Genomic DNA, 16,654 nt, shown 5'->3' with positions numbered 1-16,654 from the left:
TTTGGTTTATGCTCCAGTCTCTCTCTCAGTTCAAGTGAACTTGGCTCAGGCCATTTAAAACAGCAGGAGAAAAGTAAACTCAGTTTTTGTAAGAATATTAAAGTCTTCAGATTTCTAAAGGGTGTACATGCCAGGAAGAGCGAGCCCTCGTTTTCATAATGATGAGCAGCAGGTTGAGATTAAGGGAGTTGAAATATAGGCTTTATATCATGAAATATTTTATTTCAGTGGTGCTTATGTGCCACTGGCACATTCTGAGGAAGAGGCAGAGCATGCCAGCAACTGGCTCTTTTGAAAGTGGAAAAGCTGAAACACTGAAATGTGCGGCCACAGGTCCTGGCTGTAGCTGGGGTATAGCTGGTGATGGCAGGAAGGTCTAAGACCTCCACATTCAGTGAGACCAAGGTTGTAATTTATTCTCCTTGTACTCGGTGCTGAGGTGTGGCAGAGTCTTGGGTTGTTGCTGTGTTACCCAGCATGAGTGCTGAAGCACTTGACGAGCTACAGGCAAACATAGGCATTGATGGCTTCAGGTTTAAGAAGCAGTCTGAAAAGCAGTTGACTAGTTATGAAATAATTTATTTTGATATTTGATGTTCATATATTCCCCTTTGGCACTGGGAAGCTGAAGTACCTAGAGGAGATCTGGAGTCTTAGACTGGCGGTTAGGTGCATTGCCTTGTGGCAGAAACAAGGCTACAAAGATGAGGGAAATGCTCAAAACCAGAGTTGCAATAGGGTACTCAAACTGTGATTCCCAACCTTTTCAAAGTTGGGGTAGAGACTGTTCAGGACTTGGTTTCTGGGGCAGGGACTGGCCCCTCCCAGGACTGGTAGTGCAGGGCCTGTTCTGCACAAAACCTGACTCACCTTGTCACACTTGTCTTGCAGGCTTTCTGTGAGCGGAGCAAGGAGCAGCCTCCGATACAATGTGCTCCCACCAGATGGGTTAGTTTTTATTTGTAGTCTTCAGTCTCAGCTCTCTGCTGGTCTGAACGTAAACCCACCATAATGCCCCATCTGCAGCCTGTCATACAATGGGGGCAAAGCAGCACATTTTAATTGGAGCAAATGTGACCCCTCAATTACCTAATAGTTGCTGATATGTATCTAACTGCTTTAGGCAAATACAACTTGATATTTCATAAAAAAAAAAAAAAAACCCAAGAAAACTAGATGAATTTAAGTTGTCAGTTTCCCTCATTAATCTTTTGAGTGGGGTGGGAGAGGCAGGAGGGAATTAAAGAAGAAACCCCACACAAAACCAAAGAAGCAACTCTTCCACACCCTTAACAGTGGATATTATCCCGTTCAAGAGGAAATTTGACACAATTAGTGACACACCATTTCTGCCCCCTTCCCCTTGCTGAAGGCCAGGAAATAGAGCTGGAATGCACTAAACTGCGTGTTCTCAGTAATAATGGCTTATAATTATTATAATTATAATTGTAATAAAGGTGGGCAAGAAAATATCATGAATAAATCCTCTCTCGGAGATATCCTCCTTTAACTGCTCTTATGAACTTAGCTGGATGACAATGCCTTCAAGTCTCTTGTTCTTCTACTCCTTGGAGTACTGACTTTGCGTTCATCTTCTGTATCAGCAGAAATGATGATTCCAAAGGCCGCTGTCCAGTTTTGCCTCTCTGTACTGCAGCATGATTAGGTTCAGCTAAGGGCAAGTGAGCCTTCCCTGTGGCTGGGTTGCTTGGCAGCACTGGCAACGAAGCCGGATGCATGGTGGCATGTGGCTGGGATGCCTGTCCTGGTAAACTTCTAAGGTATATTCACCAAAATTAAGGTAAAGAGGAGGCTTAATTTCTTCATCTGCTCCCCAGATGCAAAGGGAGGTGGTGCTTTTAGGTGAAAGGCAGATGGGATATTGTTGATGGTATTCTTTTTATATTCAAAGATTAGCAAGATTATTTAATATTTGCCCTCTGAGTTTTTAAATTCCTGAAGCCAAAGTGGTCTCCTTGTTAAAAAGCAAACCAGGTTGGTTTCTAGTAGAAGGGTATATTAGTATTGGTATATCTAGTAGAAGGTATATAAAAGCTAGAAGTCCTGGCTGTCCATTAGAGAAATTGGCTGCACTGTCCAGATGTATGCTCCATTCAGTTCTTCATATTGTTGTAAAACCTACCTAAGGTATTTCAATTCAAGCCACTGATGCAAGACAGGGAAAAGCAGCACCACAAAAAGGGAAGCATTTACTGAGCAGCTGCCGCAGTGCGTGACAAGCCCCATAGTCCCAGCAGGCAATGTTCTTGTGCTAACTTCTCAGGATTAAGCTTTTTTTGCACGTAATGATAACCCTGAAGCTGGGCTTACGCATAGATCAAGCTTTTACCTTGCTCCTAATTTGAAGATCACACCATGTCCATATAACCTTCCCCTTTTCTAAGGTGGACTTATACCCACTTTGCTTGATCTGAGAAACAGGATGATTAAAACTTGTCTATCACAGGGCTATTGTGAACATTCCCAGCAGCACCTTTCTTGTCAACACCGGAAATAAAGGTAGAAGGCATGTGGGAGATAGCTGCCTAGGTCCTGGGTGGCTCAGGTCTGATGGCACATCAGTGGGTTTGCTGCTGCTGGTGTGCTAGGCAGGCAGAGCTGCAGTCTGAAGGTACTGCTGCTCTTTCTCCTTCTCCAGCAGCCTGGACTCAGTGCTGGTGGGAGCCCCTCTGACCAGTGCCTTCTCTGAGTGTTAGAAATGTCTGTATTAACAACTCTTGCCTCCCTGAAACTGAATGCCATTTCAAGTTTTAAAACTTCCAAATATTTTTAATTTAGTTAAAATGGAAAAAAATGCCTAAAAATGGGAAATTGATGCTTCTCAGTTGCTTTTACCCTCTCAGCTTTCTCTTGAGCAATGACAGAATCAGATTTTATGGGGGAATTTTCTGGGGAAAAGATTCCTATACTCTGTCTCGAATTTTTTTTTTTTCTGTATAAACTTTCTAATTCTATAAATTTCTTTTACCCTGAAATTTATAAACAAAATGCTGAACCCAAACACCAACTTTGCAAACCTTGAGGGACTTGCCAAGTTCTCCTGAATTGATGATTCCTACTCTCTAGTTTTCCCCCTGACATAGAGAGAAGTGATACTTGAAAATGTCTCCATTTTCTCTGGAAAGGGATAAAGTAAATGCATTTGCCAAATGGACAGCTTATATGAATGACTTATGATTTTACTTTTAAGCAGAAATCTGCCAGCTATGTGCAGCTGGGAGTTTAATTCATACTGAATAATTTATGCAATACATTTTTCTTTTTCTTTTTTTTTTTTTCATCTTTTTTTCCTCCATTCCTAAATTCTTTTTTTAAACATAATCTTTATTTCAGGCTTAACTCCAGTTTAACAGATGCTTTTGCCCACAAACATATTAATAGGCAGATGTCCTTCCTTCAACTAGTGTGAGTTTCCTGGCTTTGTCATCATGTTCCCATTTTAACCTCTGGGGGTTTGAGGCCTTGTCATGGAAAAAGATTTCTGTTCTGGGATGGAGCTTATTTGGGTGAAGTCAATGTGGAGCCAGCAAAGAGAGGAAGTGAGCTGCTTTGGGAGTGCTGGAGTTTGTGATAAATGACATTCTTTACTACCCTGTCACTGCTGGAGCAGAGAGATACTTCCCCTTTCTTATCGGGGAAGACCTGTGCATGTCCTGATCCCTGACAGGCTGCTGGCCATAGCATTTGGGCTCTGGGTGTGGAGAAGCCTAAAAAGACTCTTAAATAAGGTTCAAGGAGACCCATTAGTGGTTTTATAATGGCTAATCCTTGGGGGAGGAGAGTGGGGAGAGAGATATAGAAAATGGTTGTTTCTGAAATCTATTTCTCTTAGAATCATAGAATCATAGGATAGTTAGGGTTGGAAAGGTCCCTGCCCATGGCAGGTGGGTTAGAACTAGATGATCTTAAGGACATCTCACATTAAACCATCTCACCCAAGGCTTCGTTCAACCTGGCCTTGAACACCGCCAGGGATGGAGCATTCACAACCTCCCTGGGCAACCTATTCCAGTGCCTCACCACCCTAACAGGAAAGAACTTTTACCTTTATATCCAATCTAAACTTCCCCTGTTTAACCAGTTACCCCTTGTCCTGTCATTACAGTCCCTGATGAAGAGTCCATCCCCAGCATCCCTGTAGGTAGGCCCCCTTCAGGTACTGGAAGGCTGCTATGAAGTCTCCACGCAGCCTTCTCTTCTCCAGGCTGAACAGCCCCAACTTTCTCAGCCTGTCTTCATATGGGAGGTGCTCCAGTCCCCTGATCATCCTCGTGGCCCTCCTCTGGACTTGTTCCAACAGTTCCATGTCCTTTTTATGTTGAGGACACCAGAACTGCACACAATACTCCAAGTGAGGTCTCGTACTCCAGGTACTCCTCTCTACCCAGGATTGAAAACCTGATACGTCTTATGAGGACCTGAACCATTTTGTTCTGTAATTTTAATATTTTAAGATTTACTTTTGAATTTGGGTATGGTATACATTGTCAAATTCCTCTAAACTAACATTCAATGCAGTAACGATATAAATATGCAAATTTTTAAAGACAGCAAAGCAACAATCAAAATGATTAATATTGACTTCTATTCGATGGAGCTTTTAATGAAATCAAAAAAGTTTTGTATAGTATTTGATTTTGATGTAAAAAATTTTTAATTGCATTTTTTTTAATTGCAACACATCTGAGCAGTAGGTTTGATTGGTTCTGCAGCAAGTGCCCTATGAGAGCTAATTAAACTACGCCTTAGTTACTCTGAATTCCATATCTTATAGATGGCACTGCAGTGGAACAGCAAAGGTAGACTTCCTAAGGGGAAGTGAAATAATACAGTGCAGAAAATGGACCATCAATGATTGTCAGATCAGAGGACTCTGACTTTGTCCTGTGGACTCGTGCACTGCCTTTGCCAGTTGTCTGTGTTGTTGAGACAAGAAGATATTTTATATCCTGGGGGGGAGGACATGACTGATTCCAAGAGCAAGAGGGTTTACCTGCCTTCAAAGGGGTGATGCTTGCTGACCTTCACATGCAAACAGTATTTTTCAAAGGCTTTGAGGCAGATCTGCCACTTCTTAAGACACCAGGAAAGAGAATGGGCCGATGCAGGGGAGCAGTTTGGCATCTGCAGGGAAACATCAGCATAATGCTGTGATAGGCGTGTGGGTCTAAGTGCTGGGAATAAGAAAATCTTTCTCCAGCCTTCAGTGGTGGCCTCTTGTCAAATCAGTTGACTTAGGAGGAAAACGTGGAAATAGTCCCTGCAGGAGGAGACAGGAAGCTCCTTTCTTGTCTGCTGGGATGGCGGCTGTTCATGCAGGTGTGGGCAGGTTCTGGCCAGGTTCCTACACCCCTGGGAGCTGGTAGAGCAGGTCATCCTTTGCAGAGCCTTCACAGAAGCCTGCTCTAGAGAAGCTCCAATGCCTTATTTCCAGCACAGTTACAGGCAACTGATACCTATAATGTTTGGGGAACTGGGGCAGAGTGTGAAGGAGTACTTGTCAAGTAGGTGGAAATTGTCTGAAAAGTCAGGAATAAGAGCTGGGAGCTGTATTTTAAGGGAGGTAGATATTCATGCATTTTCACATGGCTATGGTTTGAAAGTGAATTATATTGTAGCTGTAGCTTAACTTGCTAATTATTTGGAGATTAACTTTTAGATAATGCAAAAACTCTTTGTAAGGACTGTGTGAAGGTAGGTGGTGTATTAGTGAAGCTGACAAGTTCGTCTTTAATTAGAAATATCTTATAAGCTTTCTTAGTTCGGAAGATTTTGGGCCTCTGTACAGCTGGGTGACAGCAAACTCATGTAAAACAGAGAATTGTTTCACTGTGGTGCAAAATTAAAGGAGGTTACAGCATTAAAGCTTCAATCCTCAATTTATGCCTGAAGGAGAAATCTCATAAATCTTATGAACTGTTTTCCCTGTATATAGTATATCCCAGTATGAATTGCAGAGCTTATCTGTGTTTGTAGCTGCTTGTGGAGCATATTCTCTTCATGTTTTCAGAATTTGGAAGAACAGATGGTGAAAGCTTTGTCTAAATAAACTGACTCCCAACTACAGCTCTCAACACGAGCAAATCCTGGATATTAAAACCACAAAGAATCTGGCAGCTAACAACCACATCTCTGTCCTTGCACTACTGTGTACTGAAGTGATACCTTTCTGTACAGGAAGTTTCTGAGAAAATGCCCATTGTCTAAGGCTGTTACGAGCAAGAGATGAAATCATATAGAAGGCATATGCTGGAGCAGCCATGGAAAAATAAGCTGTAGCACACACTGGGCTTCACACAAATCTGGCTCTCCTGAGCTGGGAGGCCAAACAAAAGATGAGGTCACCACTCTTCATGCTTGCTCAGGTTCTTTGCCTTGTCCTCCCCAGGTAGCTTCAACTTGAAAAAAGACAAAGGAAAAAAAAAACCCAAAACAAATCCAGCAGCAATGGCCTTAAGGGTGTCAATACTGCTTAGGTCTCCAAATTATTACTTACACAGTAGCTGAGTCATGCTGTGATGGAAATCAGTTTCATTTTTGGAGTAGGGAGTTTATTGTGCTGATCAGTGTAAGGTGCATTTATGCTGTACTTTTGTCTTAGAAGTCTTGCTGGGAGCAGTGAGCATTTTGGCATTTCCTATGGGCTAATTTCAGAGCAATTTTTATCACTGCAATAGGTGATCTCCTGGGTATTCATCACTTCAAAAAATTACATTATTTAACTAGGAGCCCATGCATTTTAGGAACTTAAGTTTAGACTCACTTCTAAAAATCATGGCTCAGTTTAACATGAAGCAGTCTTTCAATAGCCTTAGTCTTTGAAAAAATGAATGTAGTAGTGAAGGTGAACTGGGGGCTGTTATATGCTGCTCCAAGTTATCCTTGATCAGGTTCTAGCAGGAAATGAAGGGGAAAAGGGAGAAGGGGAGGCTGTGCATTGCTGACAGCTCTTCTGTTCCAGTTATTGAGGCTGGAGCAGTGGGCTCTGTGCTGGCTCAGGTCACCTACTTAGCCTGGTGGTTAGTGCAGCAATTTGAGGGATACTGAGATAACTCTTGAAGAAATCGGATGTCATTGACAGGTCTAGAAATCATCTGGAAAGCTCTGAGGACAGAATTGATTTCTGCAGTGGTCATCCTTACTCCCTGTTGCATACTGCATCGAAGCGGTTTTTGTGTGTGTGTGTGTTCTGTTTATTTTTTCTTTATTTTCTCTTTTATAACAAAAGCACTTAATGAAAGTCTTTGAAGTCATTCAGATAATACTCATGATAGAACCATTTCTAAAATCTTTTCCAGAGCCACATAAAGTAATGAGCTGTGGCAATTTTTAAGGAATAGTGAATCTGTTTCTATTCTTCTTTGGTAAACCTTATTAACCAGGGTGTAAATAGTTTCAGAAAATAGTGCCAAGTGTCTGTAGTTTAAACCAGTTTTCCTCAGATTCCTGATTTAGCTGGGACATAAAATCAACTTAAAATTAGATTATTACTTTGTTCATGCAAATGCATTCAAACTGTGTTTTGGACTGTACATTAACAGTGCACAGTGTGTCACCATTAGTTAACTGTGGTTGTTGCATGAGCATTTTCTTAAGTGAAAGTCCATTGTTGGCAAAGGCAGTTCACAGTCACCCTCCCAGAGCATCTGAACTACACTGAGTTGTAATCTTCATCCGTGTTCCTATCTGTATACTAAAATCCTCTTACAGTGCTTAAAAATTTCAGTTTAAGGATAAACCATTGTGTTTTCTAATGAACTAAGCATGAAACCCTGCTGTTTGGATGTTTGCTTAGAGCCAAATTTACGGAGTTTGAAGTTTCATGCAGATTCTCCATTACTGGTTTTGAGGCCTGCAGATATGAGTCTCAATGTTTGCAGACAGATCCTTGCAGTAAACCAAACAGTTAAGAAACAGAACAGTGATGTTTTTTTTTGCATAGGTCTAATGGTTAATTCAGTAGAAACTAGAGCACATGTCTCAAGTGCCCACTTCATATTAGTTTCCATCAGAAAAGGTGCTCCAGTCACTTCTCAAATCAACAGCATCAGCAGGGCTCTCAGAGAACCAGGAGGCAAATGTGCCTGGGCCATGAAATGGTAAAAGGGTAACACCAGTTTCCCTACTCTGCCAGCTGGAAACCTCTGCTTGGTATATTGCAGATAAGTGTGAATTTTCCAATGGGCAAGAGAGCTTTCCCTCCAGGAGCTGCCCCAGGCTACTTGTACAAAGGGAGGAAAAAGGCAGTGGGTTTGTATTTAGGGGTGTGTATTGGTGCTTTGCAGCTATTGCCTGTGTGCTAGTATCCCCCAGCAGTGAGTGGAAGCTCGTGTGCCCTAGCTTTTGAAGGCAAAACTGCCCCATCCTTGCTGTAAGAAAAGCACACACAGCCAGATGGCTTGCATGAAATTGCTCTGACACCATGCCATGCCTGCCTCACTGAGAATGGTTTCTGAAGCCTTTAAGGGCTTTTGCTCCTGTTGGTTCCTGTAGTTGAAATATATGAACACTTGCTCTTAACTTCACTAGCCATAGTGAAGTGCCTAAAGGATATTGCGATGTGTTTGACCCACCTCTCTTTAGATGTGATCTCTATTTGGTGTAGAAGTCATGTAGTTCATATACTCTTGCATCATATTGGTTTCTTTTTGAAGGACTGTTACAATTGAGTTGGGTGTGGATATCATGTTAACAGGGAAAAGAACTTCATAAATTTTTGCTAGCCCAAGGGTTGAGAAAAGTCAAACCTTTGGCTTAAAAATAAAGGTAAACCAGGGAAGGTAAAAGAGACAACCTGGTGAAAAAAAAAGAAAAAAAGAATAGCTGGTCAAGGAAGGAGAGATGAAATAAAACTGAAGAACTTCTATCATCAGTTGTTTTTCCACTCTTCTGCAAATATCACGCTTATGTAGCTTTTATTGCTTTGCTAACAGTGCTGTTCAAGGATTAGCCTTTCACCTTGAGTCCTTTTTCTTCATTTTCTTTAAATTTGGTCAACCTTCAGCTGGCAGCAGTGGCTCCCTTTAGGATGTGAAATGGCTAACTTTTTTACAGTGCAATAGTAGCATCAGGGATAAGGGTCTAGCAAAGTTTTTGAGAGTGTTCTTCAAACTAATAGTTTCTTGTGCTACAGGTGAAAACTTTAGTTTGGATTTCAGTCTGCAGTGGCTTTTAATATCTTTGATCTTTTCAAACTTGAATATCTTCTTTGGCACTGATTCTTTCTTCCCTTGTTCCGCCTTTCTTTTATCATTCATTCATTAATTTCCTTTTCTGTCTTATTTTGATTTCCAGTCAGGCACGTATTATAGAGCACTGTGTTATATTTAGAAGGTACTGTACCTCTGGAATAAGAAATCTCATTATGCTTGTGGGATATTATCCCATTGCAAGTCACTTGATATACCTTGTCCTAGGCCTGCATAATGCCTGATACCATGGCAAAAGGTTATATCTTTTAGTGTTTGGATTGTTAGGCATAGTGAACTCTCTAGTTTCAAACACTTGTCAAATAAAATACCAATAGTTTCTTAATGTCCACCTGCCTTTGCTGTAGCACACCAGAGGCAAACAGCTATGTTGTAAAGTATTATGTAAAACTCTAGTTGGAAAACACTCCTGGGTATTCTTTACTGCTTCTGACACCAGAATTTCAAGCCCTGCCCAGTCCTCAGAAGGATGATGTTATTTGGACTCTGTCGTATTTGGGATCCTTTGAGGCCTGAAACAGTATTTATTCTTCTGTACCACAGACCTGATTTTAGTAAGGGAATGATGTTGACCAGTGACACTGAATTAGGTGGGAAAACATTGTCTGTGCTCTGACACTGGGGGGAGGGAAAAAAAAAGGTTCATTTGTGAGCCAAGTTACTGCTGTCGCATATATAATGCAGCAGAACTTGTGCAGCACTTGCTGCCTCCTCTGGTGTGGAGAGGGAAGACTGCCCAGAGAGAGGGTGTGATGGCGTGGGAGGAAGCCAATGTGGTTGTTAACAGTGGGAAAACTGGAAGGGTGTAATTGGAAACATGAAGACTGTGGGGTTTTCCTGTGGAATTCCATGGAACTATGAGACAGTCTTGGCTGGCGTTCTTTCTTAGCAGTGCAGCTGCTGATGGTGCCAGGGGACTGTTCGGAACAGAGCCCAGGCTGGAGATAGAGACTTGAAATACCTTGGGTTAACTGTAAGAAAATCCCTGTGCTTTTCATATGGAGAAGACAAACCTGGGCTATTGATTGACACAATAGAGCTGAAAGACATTATGTTTTGCTTTTTGAAGAATTTGTCTGTGCTTCTTAATACACAACAGGATGTCCAGTAGGTTGTTTAAATCTGAAAGTATGACTTGCACCACTGTTGAAGCAAATATTGGCTTGGCTGATGTCCATCATTGCACTAGGCCATCCTATTCCTTTAGTCACTTGAAAGGGGTGAATAAAGAGAAAGACAAGTACTGCATCGGCAGACAAATTTTTCTTTCATACTGCTCAGGAACTTGCACTGCAGTATGTGATTATGATGTAAAAAATGTATATGCAACAAAAAACAACCAAGCAAAAACTGAACAAAAAAGCCCCAAGCAACAAATAAACCCCAAACACCAACAAACAAACCAGTATGCAAGAAAAAACATGTTCGAGTGTTTTGCTTGAATCTTCTGAAGAGGAATATCTACCATAAAAACTAAACACTGAGTTAAAGGACAGAGGGGATTTCATGATCTTAAAATTGACTGATATTGGAATTTTGGTTATTGGAATTCTGGATATTGAAAAAATGACTGATAGGCTGTAGGCTAAGCTAACATTTGCTAAGGAAATGTGGATCAACTGAAGAATTTTCGAGTTCTGACTGTTTGTGAAATAAAAATATTGACAAGTCTTTTACAGTTCACTGAGCAGAACTTATGTCTGTTGGGATTATATTGCCAGAGATGAGTTTGCTTGTGTTATTTAAAATGCTTGGAACTGGTTTGCTTTAAGATGTTGTAAAGGGCTATTTTCCATTTTGCTAGAAGGAAGTAGGGGAAAACAACTTTGTCATTAGAAGTAGTTTCCAATCTCTAAAGTGGGTATTTGGGTTATCTTTTTTGTTCTTTGAAGTACGTAATTAATATTTGTACCCCAACAATTCTCAATCTCTGTGAAAACAAAGAGTTTTAAAAGCCTATGTGTCATGCTCACGTGTATCTAAAACTTAAGTATATTGCTGCATTTGTGTTGTACCCAAATGTACATGGCAATTGGGGTGTTTCAGGCCCAGCATTATTTGCTGACTGATAGTAAAAAACAGACCAGCCTTCAAAAGGAAAGACTGATGTGTTGTACAGACTATCCTCAGCCCAGCAAGGCACATGGGTAAGTTCCTAGCTGGAAAGGGTGTGAACTGCTCTTGTGGCTTTGGTGCAATTAGTTTAGTTCCTTAAATTATTTACAGTGTTGATCAGTTTGTTGAAGACAGTCCTAATGTGGTTAATATGGACAAGTTTGAGCTCAACACAGCAACGTAAGTGTTTGCTTACAAAGGCTCCTGCTTTCAGTGAGGTTAAAGAATGTTGAGTTTCTCTGTGAAAGTTATCATAGCTACCTGATATTTCTAGTGCAGCATCTTTTTTGGACTGGCTCTGTGTATAGCCAGAATTCATTTTGCTGCTTCCAACCTTAGCCAAATGTTCTCTGCAGTTCAGTATGACATTTCAGTTATTACTTCAGAAACCTGAAAGGTTTAGCAATATTGCAGATTTCCATCTTTCCTAACATTTTGGCCTTCATACTGAGGATGCAGTCAGTACGTTTTGACAACATATTTTACATTTCATTTTCTGTGCAGTTTTATTAGATTAACTCAGATAGGAAGAATGGCTTCACATTTATCATGAGTGACTTGCACATTCAGTCAAACACTGTGTAATATTGAGTAGTTTAAATCTCCAGCGTATGAACTGTAAATTAACATTGAAGGCCTCTCTTAACATCCATTACTCTGTTTAAGCAGTGCTGCAGAATTATTAGTTACAAGTAATTTCTTCTTGAGTACAAATATGTCATCTGTTCTAATGCTGTCTTAACTCTTGATCTGCATGTCATGAAGAGAATATCCTAAAATTAGGAAATGGCATGGCTGAATACTGTAATGGATAATTGAGACTTACTGCCATTTAGTACAAGTTTCAAGTTTGATTGCAACTCAAGTTACTAATTTTTTTAAGAGGTAATGATACTGTGCTTGCTGAGCATGGTCCCAGAGGCTAAATACCCATCCTGCTGGGACAATTGATTCAGTGCTTCGATAGTCTTAGCATAAAAATCTGACCTGTGAAGATGTTAAGTGTGCACTCTTCTGTTGCAAGGGATGACTTTCTTTACTCAGTAAAGTAGCCCTTTTAGGCATCCAGGTATAACAGTGTGGAGAGTATTCACTACAGACTTTTTTTCTTTTGATAAACAGAGAATTTCAGACCTCAGAGCTCTCCATTTATCACACTGCCCAAGTATGAGTATCTTGGACATAGGCACAATAAATAAATCAGCAAAAAACTCAGAGTATGCTACAGGATGCACTTCAGAGGAGAATCTAAAAGCAGAACTGTTGGTGAAGAGCTTGTCATTTCCAGTTCATGTAGCAGCTGTGAAAAACATCTTAGCATCTTCATAATACCTCAGCAGTTTATCGATTTGCGCTATAAGGACTAGGATTTCTGCTTCCTAAGGAGCTTAGGAAGCCCAGTGACATGCACGCAATACTTCTGAAGATTGAAATGGGAAACTATGGCTGCTGAAATCTGTACTGTTAGCACCTATCCATGATAATACCTTCTCACTGTGTTGCTACATAATCACCTCACTGCAGCATGTCTCTACCTGCTTCCCCTGCTTCCTGTTACCTTTGCTGACTCTTACTGCATGCTGCAAGGTGCACAGTACTACACAGTAAAGCCTTACCTCCTTATCCATTCCCCATTGCTTCTTGCACCCTGCTGTGCGTATTTTTCCAAACTCATGTAGCTAAACAAGGCGAATTAGGGAGCTGGAAATTCATTAGTTCTTTTCAGAACTTGTGATCATGCCTGAATATTATTTGTTTTAAACTACATGGGGATTAAGATCCTTTGAAGTTACTTGATAAGTGTTTAGGGAAAATAAAATGCCAGTTTAAGTTTCTGATCTTTTGTAACAGCGTATAGAACTCCAGTATTCAAATTTATGCTTAAAACAGCTGTTATAGAGTCATATTTAACCAGAAATTAATTAGCCTGGAAAAAAAAAAATGACTAAAACTTGATTATATTTAAGCTTGTATTGCAGTTTCCATCTGTGGTGAAATCAAGACCTATTCAGCTTTATGATCATTCATGGCGATGTCTTGATTTTTATTCTTATAGATTTCAATTTTTTTGCTTATTGTCTTTATATATTAAAAATTACCTTATTTTAAAATTCTTAATGTTTTAACTTTCTTAGTAGGAATATTATCATGCACAGCTAGTTGAAACTTCTGCAGTGAAAAAAGGCACATGCTCTAGTAACAGAAGCGTGGCTTTGTCCCTATATTTGCACTGCTTAGCTGATCTATGCAAAACCTGATCTGTGTTAATGCTTAATAATAGCATATGGCAGCTAGCTGTATGTAATGGTCGGTCAGTTGTCACAATTAATACATTTGCAGCTAAGCTATCCTTGTTTTTCCTATATCTAATGTTCACTGTATTCATCACTAGCATGATAGTGAGTACCCTGCATAGATAGATAGACAAACATCCACAGAGCAGACAGTCTTGGATATAGCTGTTTTGCAGAAATATTTGATGAGAAACAACTCTCCTCGACCAATAAAACCTGAAACAGTTGACTGCTTAAATCGAAGTATACATTTGAAGTGATCTTAAAAAAAAAAAAAAAAAACAAAACAATAAAACTTTTCCCAGCATGTAAGCTTTGTGTGCTGCGAGGCGGTCATGCCAAATGCCTTGTGGAATAACTGCTGTATAATTAGTGGTCATGCTCATTCTGTGAGCATGAGTAAAAGGGTGTCTGTTGCTTATTACATAGACTTCAATGTCTTCTACTATCAATGTTCACTTTGTGGAAGTCTGGTGCAACCCTAGCTAGATTAGGCTATGAGGTGCATTTAGAAAGCAAATGTTGGTATGTCAGGAAATGTCTATGCTGTGAGCTTGAATGAGCTTAACCTGTCAAGACTGAGATGCTGCAATGCATGTTTTAAATATTTTTAGTTCACATACTCATTGGACAAAGAATCTTCTGCTTCTTCCTTATAAACGTAATAGCTACTGTATTAGTAGCTATCTGTGGATCTGTTCAGGAGCAGCTGTAAAAGTGCTGTCGTCATGTGAGCATGAAGATGTTAGGAAGATCTTTGTTCCAGCTCACTAAAGTCTATAAGTAACATTCAGAGGTCTGTGTATGTGAGAGGGACGTGATACAGTCAAGCACTGAGACAAGACTAAAGAATTTAGCGGGCTGGTAATGCCTACATATTCTTATCAAAACCTGCTGCAGCTGGAAAGCCTGTGCCTTGTAGGTACAGGGATTATGATAAACCCTTACCTGGGGGGAGCAGGTATTTAGTTGGTAATATTTAATTTTTCTTTGAGTTTTGTGCTTAGTACATTTTCTAGCTTCATGCTCACATAAAAGCATCCCTTATTTTTTTTGGTTTTAGCCTTATTTCTTGTGATTAACACTACACTATTCATGCTAATGAATTCATCTGGGGTTGATGTGCAGTGTGTTCAAGCTGGAGTTTGTACCCTCCTAATCCTAGGTCTCCTTCATGAATATCTTCCTTGCCTGTAGCTTGGGTAGAACCTGTTCTGTCCCACACTGGCATGTGAGCAGAGGATTCGTAGTTTTCAGTCAATTCATCATTATTTATGATATAATCTGTGTCATCATCCTTCAGTTGATCCTGCATTCAAACAAAGAAAAAATCAGTGGAAGGAAGACTCTTGAGGAGGAGTTTTGTTAAAGCCTAAATGGAGAACAATTCTAAAGCAATTCCACTTTCATCTCATTATTTGCTTATTTTTTCAGGTATTAATTTGCCACCTTGATGTTGACTTAAAACAAACAATTCCTTACCATATTCTGTTTTCCAGCAGTGTTGAGAAACATAATCTACCCTTCAGATCTTAAAGATATAATTTTAGTGCTAAAATATCACTCATGCAGCCAATACTTTAAGCACCTGACTGAATTATTTTCAACATGTCACTCATGTTTGAATCTCTTGCAGTATTAGTGGCCGTTCTTGAAAACGTAGCACTGTACCTTCTGAGACCTCTTCTCCATGACCCTGAAGAGATTGTGTAATGATGAGCCTTGAAAGTAATAGGCTTTGGAAAAGGGAGTTTACCAAACTGTTCTGTTGAGGATGGCAGGGTTTGGATTACACCTTAAATACAATTAAGCAAACTGGGTACTTACACCATATGCACTGGGGCTGGTCAGAAGCCTGGCAACTGGATTACACCATGCAGGTAATGTCGTTGTAAGTGGTGGACCAGCATGGGTTAAGATAGGTTTTAAGTATCTGTAAAGTTTGTTAAAGAATATTTCTTACAGAAATATTGTTACTAACATGATTTTCTAGTATGCAAAGAAATCCCTTTTTAAATAAGGGAATCGTCTAACTGAATGGAAACAGAAAATACCATCTCTTTACCTATCCTTCACCTGTCATCAGAGTTGTCTAATGTTTTTCAGTAACAACAAACAAACCCACACACCAAACCAAGCAAAAAAACTACTCCTCATCCTGCTCAAAACCGAACCCCCAACCACAAAACACACCCCCAAATATTTTGATGCTCAAAGCGAGTTACTTTCTGGAGGCTATTGGAATGGCTGAAGGGGATGTGTTGTGGAATATGTAAATGCAGCAGGAAGTGGAAGAGAGGAAATGTGTACTAGATTATCCTGTTTACTATTATCATCTATTGTTTGCTGTAAGTGTTTAACAGGAAACAAATTAAAATGCAACTGTATCAGTTGCTCTATGTAAGAACAGTAGTGAACACTTTCTTAAACACATACTCAGCCTTTTGTAAAATCAATGCGTTTTTCTTCAGTAGGCAAAGTATATTTTGCTAAAAAGTTTATTGCTGGGAGCGTGTACAAGTTATGCGCAATACTGGCTTTTCTGCACTCAATGTATTTATTTTACACTTCATACGTCAATGCTTCTTTCTATAAAATTGTGTTACTATGTTAGGAACAGGCTTCAAGCTATTGTCTTGCACCTATCTTTCCAATATTTTAATCCAAAAGTGCTTTATTGAGATAAAAGAAAAACGTGTTCATCTTGAGCAATTATATCATCCTCATACCTGTCAATAACCACTTTCCCACGAGTCCCTCAAGTTGACTTATCTTCTCTACTACTTTTACTTGCAAAATTATTTTCAGTGTTCTTAGGAAGCAAGTCCGTCAGCTATTTTTGCTGTTAAGGATAATTTGCTTTATTGATTGCTGTCCTGCTTTCTCTCCCCTGCTCCTTTCTCTTGTTTGCTCTCTTGCGCTTTCTCCCTCACGCTTTCTCTCTGCCTCCTTAAAGAAGGAGGGAACAAATGTAAAACTGAGCAGTGGCAAGAGCTCTGCGTATATATTGTAGAA

General features: G+C 40.0%; 1 protein-coding gene across 1 annotated transcript in view; it reads right to left on the bottom strand.

Annotated features, from left to right (window-relative positions):
- Window positions 1–558: 558 nt before the first annotated feature.
- The window catches only part of SLC9A9 (solute carrier family 9 member A9), a 207,940-nt gene continuing 191,844 nt past the window's right edge, over window positions 559–16,654 (bottom strand). The window contains exons 15-16 of the mRNA XM_065674907.1: window positions 15,467–15,572; window positions 559–14,948 (exon numbers count right to left, since the gene is read on the bottom strand). Coding sequence (XP_065530979.1) covers window positions 14,733–14,948; window positions 15,467–15,572 — 322 coding nt within the window. The 3' untranslated portion in view covers window positions 559–14,732. The remainder of the gene's footprint in view (window positions 14,949–15,466; window positions 15,573–16,654) is intronic.

Source organism: Lathamus discolor, chromosome 3 (genome assembly GCF_037157495.1).
Source record: "Lathamus discolor isolate bLatDis1 chromosome 3, bLatDis1.hap1, whole genome shotgun sequence".
Taxonomy (NCBI): Eukaryota; Metazoa; Chordata; class Aves; order Psittaciformes; family Psittacidae; genus Lathamus; species Lathamus discolor.
Note: the sequence above shows the minus strand (reverse complement) of the source record. Positions and strands in the feature narration are given on the sequence as shown.